Raw genomic sequence first — 25374 nt, 5'->3', positions numbered from 1 at the left:
GTAATATTCCAAAACCTGTGTGCTTGCTTCTTGCTTTTTCTTCTTCTTCTTCTTCGTTTAGCCTTTATTTTTGTTGCAATATTTGTTTCAATTATATTTAATGTTTCACAGTCGGTGCTACACAACACTGATTTTCTTTAATCGTTTATTTTTTACCCTGTTAATGTTTCCGACAATGTTTTAAATTTATTTTTTTCTTGTTGTCAAATTTTTGTTTCAAAGTATTATAGTGTTTTTGATGTGTATATCACGGAATGATTCAAGAAAATAGATAGAACGCCATACACACACATCAAGCGCCCGATAGATCCTCTTTCGGTAGAATGTTTGCATTTGAAAAAGTAAGATGAATATGGAAGAAACAGGATTTGATTTAGTGTGTTGCTTGCTTGGTTAAGTCGCTCTTGTTTTGCAAACGAGCACGATTTGCCAACTAGTGTTGCTGGACAGGTAGAGAACATTCAATACTGATTATTAGTTCGGTAAACGCGTTCTACTACTTCGTGCACTTCTTTCCCACTTATCATCCCGCTGCGGTCTAATTCATTTAAATCTAACTTTTAATGGTCTTTTCCCCTATCTAAGTATGACTAAATTGCAATTTGAAACCTAGACGGAAGTATAACACAAAATAATATCCTTCAATACATGCATGGGTGAGTGTGTGTGTGTTTGTGTGTAGGCCGCATTGGTTGGAACGAGTTTAATGGGAGATTGGGAGAGCAAAGTGGAGGATAGGAACAAGATACAAGGACGAGGTACAGGACTAGTGGTGGTGGGCTATTGGTGGGAAAGAAGAGTAGATTGATTGGCGTTTCTGGAGGAATTAACACTTTGTTTTACTATGCACATTATTTTTTGTTTACCGATCGCCACACCCTCAGCTTGCTTTGTCGCGAACGATCACACTTTACTTACTTAGCACAGCTGGAGTGATGATCGCAAAGGCAACCACCAATCAAGGTTCGTTCCAGTGGACGTATTCTTCTGCTTCTATTACTGCGCTGCGCCCATCTTCGCAACTCCGACGGGGTTAGTAGCAAGAGGCCGCCAAACTTTTGGCCAGGCCGGCGTGGGATCATTGAAACGCGTTGAACGATCCGAAACTTGCACCGCCAGTCGGCGTGGAAGCGGCGTTATTGCTGTTGCCGTTCAGAAAGGCACCACCTCCAATACCGCCCATCATCATGCCCACCGGGGGCGGTTGCTGCTGCTGCTGCTGCTGTATGGGAGTCATCATCAAATTAATCGGCGTCGGGGCCATTCCTCCGGCACCATAGGGAGGCTGCGGGCTCAACGCTGTCGCCATCGGTTGGTGTACCGGGCTAGAGTGAATGCTTTTCAGCTGGTTCATCGAGGGTGCATTCGAACCGCCGGCCCCACCGCCTGATCCACCCCTGCTACCCTTCGCTCCATTGCCGAGCAGATTGTCCAGATCGATGTTTATGTTGCCGGCGTTCTTCCACGTGGTGCCGACGTTTGCTGCTGTGGCAGGTTGCTGCTGCTTGCCCTGGCCCGAAAGCAGGGAATGATTGTTGTTGTTGTTGCTTGCATTGGCCGCTAGGAGAGGTGTTGGTTGCAGCAATCCACCGGAACCATTGTTCATCGATGGATATAGTGTCGCTAAAAAGGAGACAGAAAGAATCAGTCAAAAAAACGACGTAATTAGTAGAGCAATTGTCGCGTGTTGTCGAAGAAAAACCACCGACGGAAACATATACAACATTTTCGAGGAAAAGCGAACACAACAACGGCGCAATTTAGCTTTGCCTTTGGGACATTTCCTCCCTTTCCCTCAGCGCAGTATCCTTGATGTCCTCGGGCAAAGGTCACGTGTGCGACGGGGCGTTCTTTGGCCATGCTGGAGCCTCCTGGTGTGAAACAGTATGAGTATTCGTGCATAGGAACGACGAGCGGAGGCGGATAGAGGCCGTGATAAGGGACAAAGTAAAGTACCTGACCTGCGTTCATTTTGCCACACACTCACCCAAGGACCACTGTTTGCCTTTTCTTCGCTCAGCAGGCGGTACATGTTGCAACATGGTTTGTAACAGTGCGCCTTTCATCCTCACCAAACAAGCATGGGGACCGAAGATTGTAGGGGGTTTGCATGGGGTTAAGCATGTTAGTCTCCATATGGGGACTGTGGTTAAGTATAAAAATGAATATACCGGCGCGTCATGGTGCAAATCATCACGAACTGTTCGTTGGGATAGGACGATCAGCAGCAGACGAATCAAATAGTAACATAGCAACCGTTTTTCATCGACAAGTCGTGACGAAATGTGCCACAGTGTCAGAACAGCGCTAGCGGCGAGCAACTGCTGCAGCATTGTACTATGCTGCGTGCTACTGCTGACCTTAACGCTCACCGTGGCTGTTACTGCACAGCACAACCAGGCCGACGAAACGTGTGAAACGCTCCCGTCGGAAATTCATCTCATAAAAGGTAAGTCCCCTTCCAGATAGCAATGCTGTGTTCTGTGTGTCCGTGCAGTTTTGTCAAAACGTTTGGCCGCGTGCGCCCCCATTTTTTCTCCAGAGGAATATGACGAGCTGGGACGACTCTACCGTACCTGCAACGGAGACGTCACGGTCAACAAATGTGAGGGAAAATGCAACAGCCAGGTCCAGCCGTCGGTGATAACGGCGACCGGCTTTTTGAAAGAGTGCTACTGCTGCCGGGAATCGTTCCTGCGCGAACGACAACTGCAACTAACGCACTGTTACGATCCGGATGGCGTCCGGATGACTGACCACGAGTCTGCTACGATGGAAATTCGCCTTAAGGAACCGGTCGATTGCAAGTGCTTCAAATGTGGAGAAATGGTTCGCTAATTGTAACTGCCATACGATGAAAGAGACAAAAAAGAGAGAGAGAGAAAGGAGGTCCCCAACAAGTCGGCAAAATGATAGCATCTAAGCATTTCCAGCACACTGCCCTTCAGATCGTTCTAAAGTTCTAAGCACCGTCGTTAAACTACCACTTGGAAGCCATTGAAAAGCAGCATCGCTTCCGTAGCGTGTAACCGCCGTATACAGAGTATTGAAAATAAAGCAATGAAAATATTATACCATCGTCCGATATAACCGAAATTCTAGCGAAAGACATGTATCTCCCATATGAGCATGCAATACTACGAATAGCCATTACTCGGTAAACATAATAATTAGTGTCCTTGTGTCCTTCGCGAACATATGCAGTGTGATTTATTTTTCGTTTCTATTCGTTCATGTTTAAGTTCATTTCTCCATTTGCACCTTCACTCAACACTCTACACTTTCATCAATCAGCGCGCTATAACACATGGCCAACAGGTGACGTGCTAGCTGCCGACATTCTTCATTCGTTTCACCCGTGCGCACTACATCGCCCTGAGTGCACTCCTCAAGCCAGTCCTTCAGCTCCAGCAGCTCCGGGTAAAACTGTGCCAGCAATAGATCCGACCGAATGGCTAGAAAGATGGCCGCCAACAGTTGCATCACCGACAGCCGCACCTTCGGTTCCTCGCTGTAGCGTAACAAGCTCGCTAGTGAAAACAGCTCCCGGGCCATCTTTCCCGCAATGGGACAGTTTTCAGCACATACCATTAGCACCGATAGAGCTTGCAGGAAGCTAACGAGCAGCAGATTTTCCACATCGTACGGAAACTTGAGCCCTGCCGTGAAGACAAACCTGTTGCCTCCGAATCCGCGTACCAGAGGAAAGAAAAACCATCCGGCCACTTCACCGTAGCGATTGATTGTTTCCTTCGCCTCTGCACGCTGACTTCTCGTAAAGGCCGACCGAGAGCGCCTTGTTTTGCGCTCGATGCGTTCTCGAACTATTCGCTCCGCCTCTGCCCGGCGTGCTCGCTGTTCCGCCTCATCGCGAAACATCAGATGGAGTTGATTTTTTGTACTCGCCACACCATTGGTCGTGCGACTTTGTGCGAGCGATTTGATGTCTTCTGCCGTACGTTTGCTAGGCTCATCTGTCTTGCGATTGTTAGAGAGCACTTTGGCTACCTCCGTCATAATGTCCAGCATAAATATACGACAGTTCACAGCATAACGGCTAACCTCCGCGTGGAATTCTCCGCAGAGGAATGTAGCACATTCCTTGGGAAACGCAACGCATATTTCAACCATAGCGCTAAACTTTCGCTCGCTGAACGTGGGCATATGGGTTTTTTCTTCTAATGATAGGAAAATTTGCATCAGATCGATCGCGAGCTTTGCGTCATTGTGGGCCAACTGTTGGGCGATTAGTTCGGGAGCTGCGTCTACCGCAAGCTCAAACTGTTCCGGCGTTTGGTTTGCATCCGTTTGGAGAAGAGCATCCCGCATATCTAGCAAATACTTCGGCCGGTAGCGTTCTTGCTCAAGCTTCGTATCATTGGACATATCATAAACGGGGAGTTCATCGTCATCGGAATCCAGCGAATCCTGCATATCCTCCGGTTCGTCATCGTCACTGTCCGCTGCTGCTAATAGTTTGGTCCTCACATCGTTGGTTTCGACTGATGGCTTTGGAGTTATTATCTGTTCATTTGACTGGACCAATGTATCTTCCTTTTTCTTTTCAATCTTATCAATCAAATCATTGACGGCTAAGTTAATAAGGTATTCTTGCCTTTCTTGATCGAGTTTCGTACCCTCGCAGTCAGATGCTTTTTCGACGATTGACTTCAAACTTTCTATCAGCGCAAGAGTATTGGCATCGAATCCTGCATAATCAAACTGCAAACGATTGTTTCCGGCATTTTCATTTGTAGACGACGTATTGCATTCGTCGCGCCTGTCATCGATCATACCCATAATGACCTCAACCGTAATCATACCGGTACAGCGAACCTCCTTAATTGGAGACTCCAGATGAGCCTTTAACCCATCGAACAACATCCGCCGGTACGTTTCGCCTGACGAGCTCGAACACGTTGAACCGCTCTTAATCTCTGTGCCAATCGCCAAGAGGAGTAATTTTGTTATGTAGAGGTGCTGTTCAAAGCTTGTCCGTTGAATGGCTGCCCGACTGGACCAAACCACTAACAGTTGTTGAATCAATCGTTGGAGAGGCTTGGATTCATTTTCTTGTCCTTTCTCACCATCCTTATTTTCTACCACCGGCAACTTAGTGACCAGGTTGATGAGCTCGTAAATGATCGTCTCACTGTTGGTGTAGTAATTGTACAGTGGAATTTTTTGCAGTAAAACGTACGACCAGCTGGCAGGTACGGTATGTGCAAAGACAGAGGAAAGATCAATGCGTTTATTAAGAGCTATGTGCGCGATAATTTCTATAGCAGTCGGTGTCAATCCAGCAAATATTGTTCTAATAAAGTTGGCCACATTCGGCAATCGGGAAATTCCATCGACAAGGAGATGCAATGCAGCTTGTATTGCTGGGGATCGACGTTCTTGGTGGAAATCGGTTATGAGTTTGCTAAAAAGGGCGGTTAAAAAATCGCCCCTGAGCGATGGCACAGCAGTTAGCTCTTCTGCCTTTGCGTAGTAAACTATGGCATCGTTTAATGTAGCGATAGTGCGGATAAATTGTCGAAGCAATATTCTACTGTACATCAATGGTAGTAGTCGATCGGGAGTTTTACTCTTTAACTCATTCGCCACCTTGTTAGGGATAGCGGACAGCAGTTGCAAAAATTGATTGTAATCACTGATGTTAGCATCGGTACGTTCCACTGACAGTTGAATGAATGTTACCGGCAGGACGGAATCATCCTCGATCAGCCGAACAAGTAACTTCAATGCTAGCTCACACGACGAACTCTGCAGCACAGATTGCTTGGTGAGCACGTTGATCATTTCACACGGGAAATGTATACTCGCATCAAGTGTAACGAGACGATATAGTAAGGGTAGCTGTACATGTCCCATCAACGGGATCACTTCATCCAACAAACTCGGATACGCCTCTGCAGCAAATCGGTCCCACTCCTTCGATCCATAGAGTGCATCCGTAGATTGTACCGGTCCTGGAAGGCATTCGAGCAATATGGCCAGCTTTTCGTTCACTGTTTCACGCTCTATATCTCGACTAATAGTTCGGCTTTCTCCTTGGCCAGATTGCCGGGGCAATTTACTAATACATTCAAGTAGTTCATTATATCGACGCAGAAGCGACGGTTTTTCACGCGTTGACCCGATGCATTTGCCGTTGGCGCTGGATGCTGAAAGGGTAGAAGGTAGAAGAATTGTTGCACCAATGTCTTACCCAAATATCTATCACCATCCTCCTTCGCTACCGTTCATACTTAAGAAGGAGCTAACGGTAACACTTAGAAGGAGGTGAGGTAAAAGACACATAGGTTTAAAAGGCAACGAAAGGATTATGTACCGCTAGCAGATAATATGTGTAATAGTGGCAACCAATATACTCTCCCTGAGGTGAGCAGCAGGGAGAACAGTTTAATAGGCTTGTTCTACAGTTACTAACCAAATGAAAATCGCGATGAAACATCATAATACAGCGATTGTTTCTCGAAACGATCTTAGTTTATGTCGATGGTACAAAGCAAACGAGTAGGGGGTATAGGTAATTTATAACAACTTTTTTGAAAATACGTACCGTTTGAGTTGGAGCCGAGCGAAAGGCCACTTAAATCCGAAAGAATATCGATCTGTGCTCCACCATTGTTCGATGCTCCCGTGCTAGTGTTCCCAACACTCAGACCAAACAGTAGATCGGTGCTCGCTTCCGTGCTAGGTGCAGCCGCTGCAGGCTGCGTGGGCTCTTTTCCGAATGCTGCGAAGTCGGCAAAATCATCTCCCTTCGTAGTTGTGGTTAATACCGGTTTGCCGGTACTAGCACCAAAGGCCGATTCAAAATCTCCAAAGTCTTCCGTGGCTCTTGGGTTGAAGTCGTCCTCATCTACCAGGGCATCCGTGGTGGAAGCCGATTTTGTGGGACAAGTTTTAAACAGATCATCTATTATGTCTTGCTGCTTTCCACCCGTGCCTACTATTTCTTCGGCATGCGTATTGCGATGTGTTGGAGAATTGATGCCAAACTGGTCGACCGGCGTTGCCGATGCCGATGCGGCTGATGCGGTTGCTGCAGTTTTAGCAAACCCGCTGGCGGCTCCGAGATCAATTTTCTTTGTCGTTTTCTGTGCGCTTCTCAATGAACTGCCAGTGGAGGAACTACCGGTAGGTTTAATGTTCAGATTTATCTTCCGTTCACTACCACCAGTACCTCCACCACCTCCGAAAGCAGACGTGGAACCAGTGGATAAACTGGAGTTCTGACGCGTGGCAGGGCTTTTTGATGGTTCTCGATCCTGGTACCGGTTTGATCGATCGTGTGGTCCGTTCGATTCGTCATCGGAATCTTCTCGTTCACCTTCATACTGGTAGTCGTATTCGTGATGGTCCCTCGTTTCGTTATCTGCAATTAAAATATACTTTCAGAGTGGTAGTGACTTACACAATCTAATTGCATGTATATTACTCACATCGATCCTCACTGCGTCGATCGTAGCTATCTCGATATCCACCGTAGTCCATACCGCCACCACTGCCTGCACCACCGCTGCTGCCTCCATAACGCATACCCATCGCTTCCGAGCTCATCCCGATGTACTTGTCCTTGTTCTTTTTAGCCTTCTTGCGCTCTTCTCGCAATCGATCGTCATCTTGAATAAAGTCTATCAACTCTCGCACCTTGTGCCGTACATTAATTCCTTGATCCTTGCCATTTTCATCGACGAAGGTGTAGTTTTCTAGCGAACGCAGATCGTATATGTGTTCTCGGGACGAGGTAACGACTCGTTCCGATCCATTGCGTACGAGATAGTTCAGCAGCAGCAAGCTTTTATACGTTCGACGCCAGTTGGTTTTGTTGTCCTGCAGCATTCGCTTCCACAGCATTGACATTACCTCCGGGAAGTGCTCGTACGTAAAGGTAGCGTGGGCGAGTTCTTGCATCAATGGTCCTGTTGGACCCCACGGTTCATCGTTTGTTGCTTCGCGCACCTTGCCCTCTATTTCTGTGTAGTTCATGACAACGTTCGTTCTAAAAATTATGACAACAATCAAAATAAATACAAAATTATTAAAATACGGTAAATAGAATCAAACAATTCGTAACAATTTAAAAATAGATATACATTTGTTAGTGTTTTTTAATGTTTGATGACTCATCAACCAAACAGCCACCAAATGAATGAGTTGGTCGAAAGTGTGTCAACCGCTTCATTTGGAGCTATGCATGGTAGTGGGGATAATAATGTTCAACAGACTATTTTCTTTTAAATTCACAGACAACATACGCATAGTCGGTAAGCGTTCCACATAAACGCGTATCGTATGCTTTATGATATTCAATTATGAAAAAAGATATTTTTTAGGTTGAAAATGTTTAAATGATCTTATTGCAGTGTAAATCGGCTTCTCTCAGGAGTAATAAAATATCATTCCGTCCTATTATTAAGGTGATAACGCAGCAACAACTGATAACGTCGTCAACATACGATAACAACGATAATATTTCATTCCACGGTTTCAGCATCGCTGTAAATGTAAACGTACATTTGATTCACATGTACAACATTAAGATATACCTATTTTCTCTTATTTAATCTACACAATCAGCTATGTACTTTCGATTATTTTTAACATACCTGCCTGTATAGTATTTTTGACATTTTAATCATGCAACGATGAATACCCACCAGTTTTGCAAATTTGTTACCTTGACGTTAGTTGCGACAAGGTTGACTGTATACAAAAGTTTCTCTCTCATGGTCCCCTGACCTTCTCGCCGGTATCCCCCCCTCTCTACTACAGCTAACCATTTTTGGGGCGCGACTACAAAGATCACCTTGGACGTATAGATCTCGGCACACCCGGGTGTGAAACAACTATTGATCACAATTCTTAGTGATCATTTAGATTATGTTTGTTGTGTAATTTTGTTTTTTTCTGATTCCATTTCGCTTTCGAAGGATTAGAAAGACACGTCAAAGCCTGGGCCGTAGCGTACTTTTACATTCAAGCTCGGTAGCGGTGGTGGTGGTGGTGCGATTATATTTAATAATTTAGCACCACACGACTTGCCACTACATTTTCTTGCGTTCCATGCAGTAGTTGCTCGTTTTCACATTAACAGAAACGTGAGGCATACTTTTACCGCATTCACTGTTGCTATGACAGCTTACGGTGAACGCATTCATGCATTTTAGAACCTAAAAATGATGATGTGGTTCATAATTATTATACTGATATTGATATTTTATGATTTTATACAATCAAAACGCTTCAAGATTTGAAATGATTTCGATTTTTTTAATAATAGGAGTTAGAAATAATCATTTTTACTTATTTAACTGACTATTATTATGGCTTCGGCCGTTTTTTTCCTTAGAAATAATCATTGTACTAGTAAAACTACCATCTAGAATATAAAAGATATGATTACAATACACTGCTGAATCGATTGATTTTAAAATTACACATTCACATTTAAAATGTGGTCGATATTCATTTGGCTGTTGCTTCATTTTGGCCTGTTAACTGTTGCTTTATTTTGGCAAATTAATTCAGCACAATCCCTTGGGTACAGAGGCGGGACACAAAAAAGCCAGTGAGTGAAAATGTGTCTACCCTTCTGCTCTTTCGCTGCAACCATACATAGGTGCACTACCGCACATTATTACGTCAAGAAGGGCAATCGAAATCCTTTATACGAGACTTATCGCAACCACCTGATGGTGTAGCACAGTCTTGTAATGATAGTACAGGAACGCGTATTAAATGTCCTCCTTTTATTCGTGGTAGTGTGATCCGCCGCCTGTAATTGTTATTTTCGCCCTGTAATGCAAACACCATAAACATTTCCAACTCGACCACCACCACCACCGCCGCCTTCTACCTAAGGTAATGGAGGGGGATCGATGGCTAAATTCGAAGGTGTGTTGCTCTTATCGCGGTTTGAGTGTGCATTGTCTTTGGCTCAGGCACGGTGTGGTGCGGTGAAGTGAGTGCAAAGGAAGACTGGAAAAATTAAAACGATTTCAATTATACTCACACTTTATCGGCGAGTTCTCGCACTTTCCACATGCTGATAAATTTATCCATTATGTGTGGGTTTTAATGTCGCTTTATGTACTGGAATGTTGCTGTCACTGCAGTGACGAGAGTTGACGATGCGTCGTGCGTGGTGCTGGGTTGACGGTTTTCTTAGTGTTTAGCTTTTCTGCCCTCCCGGGTTTCCTTCGCAAAGCACACTAAGCACAGTAGGACCGATATTATCAGCAACAGGAATGTCGTACGGTTACGCCAAACAGCGGTGCACGAGACCTTTCACGAAATGCTCTCTCTTACCCACACACGCACACACAAACATATACAAATTCACAAGGCAATGGGCGCGTCGAACAGATAGCGAACAGAACGAATTTGGCCGTACCGTTTTGAAGAAATGTGAAATACACGACTGCCAGGCACTACTAACAATAAATAACGAAATAAATCTCGCCACACAACAATTCACTGTTGGCCTTCGTAATCTCTCCGTCACACGTAACCAGCGGCACAGAACGTACAATTCCACGTCGTCCAGACACGTTCCATCAACGGAAGCGGGAGATGGCTAATGGGCGAAGGAGAAACAAACGAAAATATGCAACTCGTTCTTCACCTTCTCCGCAGCACATCAGTGATGTACAATTGCAATTCCTAAATGTGTGGCGCATAAGCCACTGGCAAATTGTTAGCAAACACAAAAAAGCAATTGAACTCGGAATTTCTCTCGTCTCGGACGAAACAGCACTTCTCTTTTTTCTGCTAGTTCTGACAACAAGACAAGTTTTGTCAGTTTTGACAGTAAAGAAAATTGGGCCGTGCTTTTTTATGATCAAGCAAATGGTGAGTTCAAACGGCCGTTACACAAAATGCATCGCTTTTCAAGTGGGTTAGAATATAAAGCAGGTTTGTAATTAGATTGTATTGATTGCAGATTGTTGTAAGCTAAGCTGGTAGCTATGCTAACTGTCTGATTTATGTAATTTACCTGCCAATGTTCCCTAGTCTCCGATCGCTGATTTCTAAAGTTCCGAAATACGGACATAAAACACACATATTTTCGAATTATCACAAGCTTTTCTGCTCAGTTTACTGCAAATGAACGAGTCTCAAGCAACTGTGTACAGAACTTTTCTTCTCGCCACACTTCATTTTATTCGACGATATGTTTTAAAATAGTTTTTTTCTAACTCATTCAGTTCAAAGTACAGCTCATGTGGCGATAGGTGTGCCACGTATGCTGCCTCTCGAAGCAGGAATTGAAAACTGGCGGGAAAGAGCGAAAGATACTCCTGCTCGAAAACTTCGGATGAAATGTCTTTGATGTTGCCATTGTTTACCCAGTAGTGATAGTTCGGCAGGGCAATCTGCACAGTTTCACTGCAGCATTGCTCATCTGGCAAGATTTCGTCCAATGGAGGATTGTTTTCGAACGGGTTGATTTCGTTCGTAATCTCTTGCATCCAAGACAAATCCGCATCCCAATTGGTACCATGTTTAAACTCCGCTGCGCGTAGATCAGCTTCCATTTCTTCCAGTGCATTCTCGCAAAGCGTTTTGTGGAACAGTTCATCGGGACTAAGCTGTCTTTGTTGGGCACGTGCATTGATGTAATCCAAAATGTTACTGGGTCCGTCGCTGTCCTCGGAATCGCTCGAATCACTATCACTTACACAAAGAACATGAGCAAATTTGTTTGTGGCCAGGTACAGTTCGACGTTCGTAGTGTGTGAGTTGTATTTTGCCATCCGAATGTGCTTCATCGATGGTTTAATCTTTTTCGTCACCAATCTTAGTCGGTGGTGGGTGAGAATATGCATTTTGAGGGGCATTGGATTGATGAACGGCACTACCGTTCGTTTGCTGTGATCCGTTTGCATATATTCAGGGATGTGCACGTAATGCCGTTCGGCCTCTTCCATCTCCAGTATTTCTGCCAGATAGGCACGTTGCGGCTGCAAGCTATGCTCAAACGTAATATGCTTTTTCGATCGTTTATGGTTTAGATTTGGATGTTTATCCATCGTTGATGATATGAAAGAATGGAGATTTTTAAATAAACGCTCCTGTATCGGTCGATGCGATGCTCGATCTATGCCTGCTTTGTAGCCTGTTGTGTTATCATCGTCCGGAACAATGCGCGATTCGAAGAAGTGTAGAAAGAGATCCTTTTCTATTGGACGGTTTACAATTGATTGGGTTCGCGAGTGGTTTGTTGGATAATGCAACTGTTCCAGTATGATGCGTCGCATCGCCACATACCGTTGCCATTCACTCCATACGAACAATTTCGGGAGACTGTTGAAGGATTCAATTCGATGGTTAAGTTTGTTTGATGAGGCATCTAGTTTGGTTTCGTTTACACCGTCCAAACCAAAGAGAAGTTTCATAACGAACAGTATGTACTTCATGGCGTGCGCTTCGTACTTTGGAAAGTAGTTATATACATTATTCCGCTTAATCGGAGGCGAAATTGCTATCACTTTGGTAATGTAGGGTGCAAGGTCTAGCGGCAGTGCCAATTCGCTTAGAAAACGATGACAAAGAGCGGATAGATCTGGTTCAATCGGCACAATTTCTAGATCTGCTGCTATCAGCGATGAGATTACTCGACATTTGATGAATCCCTGAAACGTTGTCGTAAGATGAGCCACCGTTTCGGAATAGCAGGCAGCGTGCAAACCCTCCGGTAGGAACTGCCGTAAATCATGGAACGGCAAATGTCCCTCCTCTATCCATCGCAACAGATCTGCTGTCTGTATTGAGCTGCGCACTTGATTTAACGCGATGCTTAATATGGCGAGCAAAACAGTTTTGCGGTAGAGATATGACCAATTGTCTATATCATGAACGTTTTTTAGTTTACCAGGCGAGTAGGGGAAGGGATGGCAATCTGCATCTGTTGGTGCTTCTAATTCGTGCCAATCGATGTGTTCCTCAGGAAGGCGGAATTTGTCTACTAGTTGGTTGCGTGCTCGGCTGTTGAACTTATAACTTAACGGTAAGTGGGCCGTATTCGAGGAACTCTGCATTGAGGTAGACAGTGTGCTTATTGTAGATTCCAAATCCGAAGGCTGACTTTGTGTGAATGCATCCTGGTCAGCTTTTGATAGATCCTTGTTTAAGTTCCGAACTCGTTTTGCAATATCGCCTTCTAATTTCTCCCCCTTTCGTTTGGCTCGCTTTGGAATCTCCCGGTTGAACAGCAATTTGAGATCCCTGAAACAGGAGGTACAGTTTTGAGCATTAGAATGGATTGGACTTTTTGCCATACATCGTCAACACGTACCATTTCTTATTATTTAGGGGCAACCGTGGGCGCTTTCGTTGCCGTTTGTGGAAGAATGCTATTTCGGCCTGATTTAGATAGGCACACCATATCTGCAACACCGTCGACTTCAGCTCCTCTGGAGCACCTAACTCGATTAAGCGTTCCGTAAGGCCATGCAGAAAGTAGTTCATCTGCTCCCAGCTGGTAATTTTATTTTCTACCCCGGTATCACGTCGTATGGTCGTCTGACACCCCACGTTTACCTCATCATCGACAATTTCACGTTTGTTTAGTAGTTTCGTACCGCATTCTGTACAATAATAAAACCCATCCTCTAAAATAAAATCACCGAGGCCGCACACTTCACAAATATCGTTTGGTTCCGTCATTTTTCACACAATTCGGTTATGAGCCCATTCTTGGTGGCGCAAAGTAAAATTAAATCCGGTACTGTTTTGTTAACAAATTTCATAGAAACAATAACAATGCGGTGTACAGTACCGAAAGCAGAAAAAAAAACAACAAAGCTATGACAGCTGAGTGACTTTTTGTAATGACATTATACCTCACAGTGGGCGATCGCCATGCGTTTTTAATTAAAATAATAATTTTTAAAATCGTACGATAGGAAAGCAATGGACAAACAACTTTTTAATATTTATGATATTTTACATGTGAACATGTGCTATTTGTAAAATATGTTGATCGTATCAGCAGCATATAAAATCGAAAAAAAAAACAAAACTTCAAACTACATACATATGTTTTGATTACGGAGTACGAAAAATACCTTTAAGGTAAGGCGCATACTTACATACAGTTATACGGTTTACGTGAGATTCGATCCATGCCTGGCGTTGTAAAATCAAGAGTATATACAGCTAGATCATCCCAAAGACCCCTTTTTCGTAAGTGACCTATGCATCGTGCTAAAAGTTGATGGTTAATAACCCTGGCACATAATATATTACAACCTTGTTGTTGTTGTACACTCACACTCACACACCTCATTTGAAAAGGGGCATATCCGCACGTTCGAAAGTGTGTGTGTTGAAAGGGAAAGGGAGCCGAAAACCATTGCGCGCGAAAAGCTTTCGCTCGTTTCAGCTCAGATTCGCTTTACTCGTTCAGTCGACTTTTCGTGCCCGTGCGTACGCTCATGTGCTCTTTCGAGCGACCCTATTCTTTCTAATCATATTTAGCTTGAAGTGTGGAATATTTGACGAGTACAATTTACAACTCCGATAGGAACAAAGTTTTTGTGCAAGTGTTTTGTGTCGTTTTCGCTATTGCCTGTGTAAGTGTTGAAGTTATGTTGCAACAGTTCAGGGAGTAGTTGTTTCAGTTTTAATTAAGGTGTAACGTAAAATGTAAATGTATACATATTTTGCAACACTTGCTGAAAGGTGATAAAACATTGAGTTGAACAATATTTACTATGCTCTGAAATGAAGCATCAGACATCAACCAGAGTTGTAATTTAGACATGCAACATATGAAGAAGTAAAAGAGCGCTCAAATTCACTACAGTAGCTTTTTCATTCTTGAAAACTTCGTACCTACTTTAGTAAGTCTGCAAATGTTTAACCAATCTTGCCTTCCTCCAAATATTTGCTCGAACATTCTTAATGCGCTGTGTAAACTGAGTACAAATATCTCGTACTTCCTGCTAGCTTCCTTTATTCCTTCCTTAAGATAATGGTACGTGTTTCCGTTTGTCTGCATGTTTTACCAAGCCCAAAGTCAACAGTGTTTCGCAACAAAGTGGTCACCGCACGAAAAGAGTTCCCCGTCTTCCTATGGCATCATAGGACTTCTACCACCCATTTCACCCGGGTAGAAACAAATTAAAACAATATTTTCGATCGCTACGTGACCTGTGTGCCCACAATTGTACAGGTTTTCTTTTGTAAATGTGTGTGTGTGTTTTTTTTTGTACAAAACAAATTTGCCATGATTGAAGGTGGGGTAAGATCGGACGAAACGCGCAGAACGCGTCGGTATGGAAAACCCCGGAGGGATTTTTCGTGTGTGCTGCTCATCTGAGATTTACACGTAAACACTCTCACGTGAACGCACAAAATACAAGCGCACGCCGCAACAGCTGGCTGCAGCATTCGAGCCGGGTTTGCGTATCGGTCAGAGATTTTCGGGTTTCGAAACCCGATGGAGCCGCCTAGTACCGGCCACGTGTTACAGAGGTCACGGACACGGAGAGAAGGATACAAAGCAGGCGAGAAGCGAAAGAGAGCGAGAATGATTGAAAGTTTGAGAGATCGAGTGAGAATGGGAGGGAAAGTTGGGCGAAACTGCTCGTGCCAGCGTTTGCGAAACGTTGTTCGTAAATATTTAATGCCCTTCACCGGTTCGATCGATGAAAATCTGGCAGAACCTGACCTTATCATCTACCGAGTGCGCCTTTTGGCACTCACTGTTTATCATTCCCGCTCCTGCTTTTGGATTGTGTTTCTTGTTCTCTTTTTGCTGACTAAGGGCGGAAAAAAGCCTTCGCTCTTCACATGATCAAAATTAGTCTTGTCGGGAACGGTTCCGATGGTTGGGCATGGGCAGGCTCGCGTCACCCACTGCCCACTCCGTTCCAACACACACACACACATCGAGATTTATGAAGGTTTAATAGCCCCGAAATGTGCTTATAACATCACAGGAGATATTTGGGCTGACATGGGTTGGTTGTGTTGTTAATGGAGCGGTGATATTATTTTTAGCAAAATTCTTTACACCATACAACTAGATAGACAAGCCGCAAGGGTAGCAGTTATATACACCAGTAATCATGTAAAGCCTTTGGTGCTGACGGTATATTTAGCCTGCATGTAAACCTGCAAAGCAAATTGATTACACCCATGTTAGATGTACAGGGATTCCTCTAATTTGAGGTATTTTGTACATTGATATAGGTCAATTTGACCTTACGTTTATGATGCAAGAGTTATTTTTTATGGCATTTGTGTGTTACATTAAAAACTAAATAAAATAATTTTAAGGACACGAACAAGGCTACAAACTTCGTTCACATATAAACCTCATAGTCGCTTAACAGTAGACGCTGGGAGGAGCAGCACTGTGCGGAAAGTTTTCGATCGATGAATGCAAATGATTGTGAAGCCATCCGCAGCCTCCACTTTGGATGAGCAGTAACCAACGTCATCGTCAGCATCAGTACTGAAAAAAACAACAACAGACTCAACAACTACGACCGAACACGAAAGAAAGCGCGAGGCGAGGAAAACAAAAATCATGGTCGCTTGCGTTTGCGCCAACTACAAGTATGTCACACGATCCCGAGGAAAAGCGGGGTACCAAAGAAGATGAAAGCCAGCGAGTATCGTGCTAAAATGCTAAGTAAATTGAAGAAGCTTGCCTACTCTTGTCCCATCCTGAATGGTAATGAGTCTTGGCGGGGGCGCTCGGTACGGGTTTCGGTAAAAAGGATACACGAAAGGCTGTCGGCACTTGGTGATGGCGCGGTGCGGGGTTATCACACGGCGGTGAGTAAGTGGTACCTTTTATATCCCAACATTGTCCGTGTGCGTGTGTTATGTTGGTTGGTTTGATGATGATGATGTGCCGCAGCATCCAACATCCTTCCCCAGCATGGTGTGATACTGATGGAAATGGAAACCGCGAACCAGCCGGGAGGGAAGCGCAGATACGTGGGATGCAGTTTTTTTAAACTCGCCACAGAGAATCGTGGTAAACCGTGGTTGTTTGTGGCCGGTGAATGCATCGCTTGTAAGATGTGGTTGTACATTTTGTTGATAAGGCACAGGAATCGCTACGAGAACAATACACAAAACACACACACATCTGTGACGAAAGAGTGGAGAAGAAGGACGGTGAATTGAGACTGACGACACAGGTAGTGTACCAAGCACGCCCACCAAGGACACGGTGGGCTGTGTCCACAACACAACCGCAGACACAGAAAGATGTGTAGCAAGAACAAAAGGGTTCCAGCTTCAGCGGTATAGCGTCATTGAGGAAGGCCTTTGTTGGTGCTTTTCATCCCTCGGCCGCTGCAATTGCGATGCATCCCGAAACAGAACGTATGATGCATTCCTTCGTGCTTGAATTCCATTTTCATTTGATTGGCACACGTCGCGAGCGCACGAATACACTTTTTTTCCATGTGTGCAGAAATTACCCCACCGTCAAGCTAGCAGTTAAGCTGCTGCGGGTGGCCAGGAAGCTTTTCTGGGCTGGCAGAAAAAAAGGTCCGTTTAAGAGGGTCCTTTCAAGCCGCTCGGTCGCTCCGAGCGATACGCGATTGTTCTGGGCGGGTTTTATTTTCCTTCTGCGTGCTCGATAAAGAAAAAGGGATACTAAGGTGCCGTCCGGATGGGGAAGGCAATTTAACCTTACACGTTTGGAGGGCACGCTCGAGAGCCTAAAAGTGCCTGCACACATGTACGCTCGTGGGAGCTTCAGCCCGGCTGGAGGTGCTCTGGGTCTGCGTGTGAGCGATATTTGCCGGCTGAATGATTACCAGCGAGCATTTGGGCCATAATTAACACGGCACCCAGTTGTGTGTGGGGAACTCGGGGACAGTACATAAACTATGCGGTGTTTCCCCCGTTTTACTTGGCGTTACAAAAAGGTATGGGAGCTAAAATTTCACATTGCTCGACGCAAGCTTTTCTTGGTCACTTGGCACCCACACTGCTCTGATGTTGGAGCATGGTTGACTGCATGGTTGGGAAGGAAAAAGAGAAGGGGTGCACTCCAATGGTTCAGTCTAGCTTTCACGCAACGTGTTGGGAACGACGAGTGTGCGGTATGATAGGATATCGTCGTTCCGGAGAAACATCACATCCCATGTAGGGCATCAGCATAAGAGCAATCCTGCCCTTTCGCTGTATATTTTAAAAAGGTTAAAAATAAACATACATAGGCTCGTGTGACGCGCTGTTTATTTACATATCTGGCTATCTATCGAATTAGTTCCTTTTCCTTTTTCCTATTTCCTTCTGTTGGTAGGGCCCCGTCCGCGGTCGGGCGGCTGCTAGGACGGTAGTAGATGGATAGGACTGTCGGGTCCTGTTTGTTTCGCATCTGCCGTCCCATGAGTATGGTAAAGCTGTTTCAATTTGCTAACCCAACGTTCCATACACCCCTCAAAGCGTTTGCTCCCTCATTGGGGGCAAAGTGAGGGATTGGGATGAGACATTTTAAGATAAAAAAGCATATGATTCAACGGTTTACGGTTCAAAGCAAGATAAAAATCAAAATTGTAATGTATTTAAAAATAATCGATCTACTATTTAACACGATTATTTTCATCGAATTCGTAAAAAATGTACACATTAAATTGATTCAAATAAAATGGAAGCATTGATGAATAGTTTGAATGCCAAGTTCCAGTAAAGTTGATATAAAATACAAGTTGGCTAGAAGGAAGACAAAAAAAAAGTCTTTTGATAATAAAGAAAACAACTTAATTTCAAAACGCTCTACAGATTTTTGACATAAACGTATAACCACAATATGTAAAACTGAGCCAACTCTCATTTCGGTTGTCAGACGCGACGACTCGGGCTGACTTTAAATAGGTGTGTCAATGTTTGGGCAGCTTTTGCGGCTGCACGATAATTGTACATGTAAGCAGCAATCGATCTGGGCTGATTCCATTTCTGGACCATTTTATCTGCGGATGGATGATCGGTGTCAGACGCTTATTTTGAACACGAAATAATTTCCTGCCACAAACGTGGCGTGGTCCACTGCAATCAAAATTGCTGCTATTATGAAATGGTGATAATTTGCCTCTGGCTCGTGTTAAACGGGTATTTTTTATTTGAAAACATATTATTGGTTTGGACATATCGAGAAAAAACTATCTATTACTGGTTTCCTGCTGTTACAGACTCCATATTATGTATTCGCAAATAAGGGTTAGCGGTGATGGAATGCAGACGTTTCTCACTTGAATGCTTATCAAACCAGCGAAGGTAGTTGAACGCAATTTACAATGCCGTTGCGATATGCGCCCAACATGTGCGATATTGTTTAGTATCGGTTTGCGCCAAACTCAAGGTTCTGTGATCGTCATGCCTCGCGTGTTCGTCGCCGTGACTAATGTTCATAAATCTTAAAGCGTAAGCTTCCGTTTTGTGGCTAAAGTGCGGTCGCCAACTTATGATTCGATCAAATACGCCGATTGGCCGCACCTTTTTGTAGCATCGTCGTCTGGCAGCGATAGATCTAAGGTGATCGTGTGCATTCGGCTTGCCAGTGCGATTCGGTGGAGGGAGGGTACGGTAAAGGTAAACACCTAGCAGTAATGTGTAAGTGCAACCGGAACTGCAAGGTTACTATCGATATTGTGCGATTCGCACTGCAGTACACGCTCGTCCGGTGTTCGGTGTTGGAAGTCTAGACACAGGAGCAGCACGATAGTTTTGCTGTGCAAACGTTGCATTGAATGCATAATCCAAGCAACCAAGGCGATCGGCGAAAACGAGTTGTTAGTTTGCGTACCGAATACTTCAATATTGATGCAGATGATGGAATTGTTTGAGTGATTAGTGAAAGCAAACAAGTTTATTTGAAAATAATTTACCGTTTTGTTGTTCATTTGCCTGATAATTTCGGTGTTGATAATTCGGTACCACTTTTTTGTGAAAGCACTATATCGTTTCATTGCTATTTTGCTCCATTTATCTACGAGTGATCTAGATAGAGTTGGCTCAAGCTGAAAAATATTGGAATGCTGTGATGCATATTATGGCTGAGAAGTATAGGGCTCGGTCTATGGCAATATTGAACTCATAACGTGAATGCGAACTCATGTGTCGTACATTGCTGGTATATATGGAAAATAACGAAGAGGTTAACACACATAGCACCAAGGAAAAGGTGGTGGAAAAGCTTCAACTCGATGCTAAATTATGCATCAAGCTTTCAACATGATGTCGAATTGATGATGCGAACCGTCTTCGGCGAATATTTTCTATGGTAGGAGGCGTGTTAATAATGCATGAATATGGCCTTTGATTCTGCTATTTATCCGAACACGCGAATTAAATGTGTCACAGCATAAAAAGAGAAGAAAAAGAAAAGACAGATAGAACTGGGTCTGGATCTTTCACCGTCCGTGATTTCTTCGCGTCGCACAACACGGTAAGATTGAATGGCAAATGCAAAAAAAAATATATTATTTCTAGTGTTGTGATGGCTCTGCAAGGTGTAAACGAACTCTCTGTTTTAGTGTAGTATTGTTGTCTAAAGATACAAATAACATTTTTGCCCACTTCCTGCCTCAAAGGATGAGCACAAACGCATTCGCGGTACACACAAACACACAGGTTAGCTTGTGACGCACGGCGTCCAAGTCGTAGATAAACATGACGATGAAGATGATGAGGTGTTCGACAGAGAGAGAGAGAGAGAGTGAGGCAAACCAATAAAGCGGGCAAAGTAAAACAGAACGTGCATGGGCCGGTCGGTATTGTATGTTTGCTCTGTGCCGTAGGTTGTGTGGTTTTTGCGGTTTCCTTAAAGAACCTGAACCCGAACGAACATACACGAAGCTTCACGATACCGTAGCACACAAACGAAACGGAACCGAAGGTGTTCGATTACACCCATTCCAATTCCTCCGACAATCAATCTTATCAAATGCCGGTGGGCAACGATGAGCAGCAACGATGGCAACAAAAATCAAATGCAAGCACAAACACACATGCCAATATGTAAATTTTGATTCGCAAAAAAACAACCCCAATCCCAAATACCATTGAACATTGCCTTCGGAGAAAAGAGAGCGAAATCGAAGAAGAAAAAAATGGTGCAAAAAATGCAAATACGCACGCGTGCGCTCCCACGTTGTGAGTCAACAACAATCGTGCGTCTCCATCGGATCAATCCGTACAAGCCGGAGCAGCCTCGCGGATGCATATTCTCCCGCTCAGATGCGCACAACCTACGGTCTGGTTCTAGTGTTTTCGTACGTTTCTGTCTATGTGTGTGCCTTTCGCAGTGTTAAAAAAAAATATTGTTATATTTTGTGCTCCACACACTCCATTGTTCACGAGATGGAGAATCCTCTTCAACAGAACCGCTATCAAATTGTGAGCGCGTGTTATCTTTTTTACAACACAAATACAATCACATGCACACCCATGCATATACACTGACAAATACTCACGCATAAATATTACTTCTCTCCTTCTCTCTCTCTCTCTCTCTCTCTCTCTCTCTCTCTCTCTCTATTTCTTTCTCTCTCACTCATCTCGTCTCTATCTTTCTGTATCTCTATCTTTCTCTCTTCTTACTTACTTGCTATTTACGTTACGGTGGAAAAGAGCATTCAAACACACTGTTCACTGATGCGTTCAGTTTGGCGATTGGAGGTTAGTCGGTCGGATTTGTCGGTTCGATGCTTGCGTTGGGCAGCGTGGTTCTTCATTCCGTCGATGAACGTCGTGTCGCACGAGTCTTGCTAAACGCGTGTCGCGTGTACAGAAAGGGGGCCCAACGGCATTGCATTGTTCAAGCAGCATCGGTTTCAGTGCTATTCTCGGTGGGTGGTGAATAAATATCACGATCGCGATCGTGTGCCCCCGTTTGATCGTATTAATATTATTTTTATGTGTATGAGTGTGTGATGTTGTTATTAGCATAGAAACGCGGTTTTCGGTGCCGTTCCACAACGTTCGGACAACGACAAGGACAACGTGACTTGATATACATGGATAAAGATAAAAAAGTGTCTGGCCAGGAATCCTACGGCTGGCGTGTCGTGATGACTGTGGTGGTAAAAAATACACACACTCAGTAAGCTTGAAAATACAACTGTGAAAACATTGTAAACCTCCCAAAGATCGAATAACAAAATAGACGTTTTAGGTGCAGCTATTACCCTGATTCGTTGACTCATTATGAGTTTGGTGTTGCTGTTCATATTGTTCACCTAAAATAGACCATCCTAGCTACTACAAATTCTTACCTTAGCAATACTGCCGAACGATTTGTGTGTCTCGGCGCCGCTTCAACTTCAACCCAAGATGGAAAACGTTCTTATCTTTCAAAGTTGTTTTGTTTTCACACAAACCGCTCTTGAAACATCATCACCTTGTAATAGTCGGGGGGAGGCTAACGGCTAATCAGCTTGGCCAGGGTTAGGTAAGCAACCGCAAAAAGTTGTCACAAGAAGAAGAGAAAAACACAAAACGACATATTCAACATCACCATCTCGAGTACCTTTTGCTACGGAACGTGGATCTTACCTGCCGGACAACCGGTTGGGGATTATCTATGTTAGTAAGATAGTGATAATTATATTTGTTTCATAAATTATATCCCTTTCACCCTCAACCCCCGAGTTCATTCCGTCTCATCTGTTGTACTTGTTTCTTGGTGGTTTACAAAAGATGGCGAAGTTCAAGCTTGAGTTTTTATGAGGCTGACCACAGGATCAGCAGAGTTTTAGTGTTAGTGTATGTGTGCATGGTTTTGTTACACTATCGTTTGTGTGTGTGTGTATTTTAACACATTTAATGTTCTCGAGTGATAATTGTTTAAAAACTCTCACAACACAAAAACATATAAAAGCATTTTTATTTTTGTATAAAGACTTTAAGAGCGTTAACAGCGGTGAATGGATCGATGTAACTCCTTAGAATTCTTTAACTGTAGTGATTAAATTAGTGAAAAATGTGCACACAAAACAACCCACGAAGATAACCAGAGGGTAACTCACGACTATAACACAGCTCTTTTTGCAGTTCAACACTTTGATCGGATTGCCGTAAGCTTCAAGTGCCGAATGTGTACAAGCAACACACCGACATTGCGATAGTCAACTTTGACTTGAACTTTATCCCAGTGTAGTGCCGTTTAGTGCAGCAGTTGTGTAGATTTTTAGTGAACAACATCTGATCCGGTTTAGTGATTGTTTAGCGAACGAACTGGAGAACGCAACAGGAAGTGTACACTCAATGCCTCTTGCTCTTGCTGTGGATGCCTCACCGAGAGACCCCACGGGTGATCGTTGGGGAACCCCTGCCGAATTCGATCTATTCGATCAAGTTTCGCTGGAAAAGGAGCAACAGCGGCTGTCACACATTGCCTTAAAGCTAACAGCAGCGACACAGTGTGCTATCTTCAGCCTATTGTGCTATCACGCTCCCATGCGGGGTGAAGGCCTTGATCGGCTTGAACCGGAAGTGCAGTTCTGTGTAGTGTGAATTGAAAACTGAACCCTCGGTATAGGAAATTGATCGATCAACTCGAGCACGGCGAGCAAGACGACCAAACTGACAAGGTAAGCCAAGCGGTTCTTAGGCCTTGGAAGTTGGTCAAGAAAGCATTTCTAGCGCTTTCTGCATGTCACGTGGTAAAGCATGAAGAAGCGATAATTAATGTCGATGCGTATATTCGAACAGAATGGATGGTTCTGAGTGGCTATTTCGTGGTGTAAATTTCTCGCTAGCATTGGTGTCGTTAATTAGCAGCTTTCCGCTGTGCGGCGCGCGGTAGCAATCACGAGGCCTTTGTCAATATCCGCTTGCTCGAACCGGCATCAACCGTTGCAAGTAGCAAGTGAATGTGATATTTTGTACTAACTGGGTAAAAACAAAAATCCGGAGAAACGGACTTGAATGAATATTTGAATGGAAATTGAACGATGTGTACTTACTGTTGTATATCCCGCCGACCTACATTACGCGTTCCAAAACTAGAAGAGTGACTAGCAAGAAGCACTACGCAAGCTACCATCCCAAGCAGCATATCTTATTTAGGAACGTTGATTAGTGACTGTTTAAATTAATTTCGCACTTTGCACACTCGCACTAAATTAATGCCATAAATGTTCTAATTTGAGCCGCACATTAAAAAAAGCCGTGCTGGCCTGGCATCAAACGCCACCACTGATCGTCATCACTATCGCATCTTGCTCTTCCCCTGGCGCCATGTTTGCTACGCCCGGGGTTTGCCCATAAATTTAACCGATCTGACCACGGGGGGATGAAGCAAAAGGAGTATAAAAACCTCGACTACAGCCGTCTCTCTTGTGTGAATATTCGTGACAACTCTGTGTTAGGTGCACGGTTGGCGTACACTCTCGTGCGTGTGCAGGCTGCCTAGAGAGGACACAAGACAACCCGAGCAGGGCAGTGTTTGCACAACTCAGTTGTAATATGGCGATCCTTTAAATCGGTAAGCACACGATCATGTGCACGTAATCGCGACGACGGATCGCGTTCGTACCGCATCGCCGTTGTGGTCTTTGCATCAAATCTATCCCCCGAGGTTATGGCCACCGGGTAGGGCATGCCACTGGTTCGGCGCGACCTCCCGACGACAAACCTCGACCGATGGCAACCGGTCTGTGCCATGTTTGGTCATATTGTCCACCTCCAAGTTCCCCGTCGCCTTCGGCGGGGAGTCACACTCGGTCACTCGCGTTACCTACTTGCCTTCCTTTCCATTGACATCGTGTACGATTGGGGCGAAGGTTGCCGTTGCTGCGTTTGTTCGCTGCGCTGACCTACCTTTCAAACCTTTCGTATACCAGCTGGAATCCTTTCTCTCGCCACGATACGTTTTATTTTTGTTTACAGCTACATCTTCGTTCCCAGATAATCGTTATGGATTTTGATTCATACATATGCGCAAGATGGCTATAATGCATACACGGTGGCACCTTGTTCCGTACCAACAAAATCCAGAACGTTAAACCGAGCGATTTTTAACACTTTTGCGGCATTAATTAGTCATATCGATAGAATGTAAAAAAACAACATCACGAACAGAGAGGTGCAAGAAACGGAATGATCTTGAAGTCTGATTTGCAGTCTATCTGCCGTTCTGCCTACCAGCTGAAGGGGCGTGAATAATCGATCAAAGTTTATCCATCAATTCGAAACCTCGCACAAATCCACAGCTTAGTTCACCATCTTCGACGTGTTCGGTACTGCTCGCTTGCTGGATACGTTTTTTTGCCATCAGTGCTCTGACCTTGGGATGTGGAATGAAAACAATAACACAACAACAGCAACCCAGCACCGACACGATAACGATATGGTTACAAAAATGATGATGACGATGGGCAG

General features: G+C 44.2%; 5 protein-coding genes across 12 annotated transcripts in view; 2 read left to right on the top strand and 3 right to left on the bottom strand.

The window, feature by feature from the left end:
• Positions 1–1078: 1078 nt before the first annotated feature.
• Positions 1079–2042, bottom strand: LOC120908472. Its single transcript, XM_040319462.1, has 2 exons — positions 1988–2042; positions 1079–1623 (listed from the first exon to the last, which is right to left on the bottom strand). Exons 1-2 carry the CDS (start codon positions 2040–2042, stop codon positions 1079–1081), a joined length of 600 nt encoding a protein of 199 aa, XP_040175396.1.
• Positions 2043–2198: 156 nt separating this feature from the next.
• LOC120895026 (partner of bursicon) lies at positions 2199–3167 on the top strand. The gene is made up of 2 exons (XM_040298001.1): positions 2199–2449; positions 2543–3167. Exons 1-2 carry the CDS (start codon positions 2284–2286, stop codon positions 2836–2838), a joined length of 462 nt encoding a protein of 153 aa, XP_040153935.1. The 5' UTR covers positions 2199–2283; the 3' UTR covers positions 2839–3167.
• Positions 3168–3170: 3 nt separating this feature from the next.
• On the bottom strand, positions 3171–10811 carry LOC120895021. The gene is made up of 4 exons (XM_040297985.1): positions 10028–10811; positions 7455–8014; positions 6569–7387; positions 3171–6170 (listed from the first exon to the last, which is right to left on the bottom strand). The coding sequence occupies exons 1-4, from the start codon at positions 10075–10077 to the stop codon at positions 3268–3270; spliced, it is 4332 nt and encodes a 1443-aa protein (XP_040153919.1). The 5' UTR covers positions 10078–10811; the 3' UTR covers positions 3171–3267.
• A 296-nt stretch (positions 10812–11107) lies between these two features.
• LOC120895023 (TATA box-binding protein-associated factor RNA polymerase I subunit B) lies at positions 11108–13803 on the bottom strand. Its single transcript, XM_040297986.1, has 2 exons — positions 13313–13803; positions 11108–13242 (listed from the first exon to the last, which is right to left on the bottom strand). Exons 1-2 carry the CDS (start codon positions 13681–13683, stop codon positions 11172–11174), a joined length of 2442 nt encoding a protein of 813 aa, XP_040153920.1. The 5' UTR covers positions 13684–13803; the 3' UTR covers positions 11108–11171.
• A 657-nt stretch (positions 13804–14460) lies between these two features.
• Positions 14461–25374, top strand: part of LOC120895024 (protein phosphatase PP2A 55 kDa regulatory subunit) — a 31443-nt gene continuing 20529 nt past the window's right edge. Inside the window, exons 1-2 of one of the 8 annotated variants that reach the window (XM_040297991.1) lie at positions 14461–14591; positions 23044–23582. The gene's annotated coding sequence lies outside the window, so the exon portion shown is untranslated. Of the gene's footprint in view, positions 14592–19838; positions 20438–21658; positions 21840–23031; positions 23583–25374 lie in introns of those variants that run through there. The other 7 variants (XM_040297989.1, XM_040297987.1, XM_040297988.1 and 4 more) reach the window with 7 other exon arrangements.

The sequence above is a fragment of the Anopheles arabiensis genome, chromosome 2, assembly GCF_016920715.1.
Source record: "Anopheles arabiensis isolate DONGOLA chromosome 2, AaraD3, whole genome shotgun sequence".
Classification (NCBI taxonomy): Eukaryota; Metazoa; Arthropoda; class Insecta; order Diptera; family Culicidae; genus Anopheles; species Anopheles arabiensis.
This window is presented reverse-complemented; position numbering and strand designations above follow the sequence as displayed.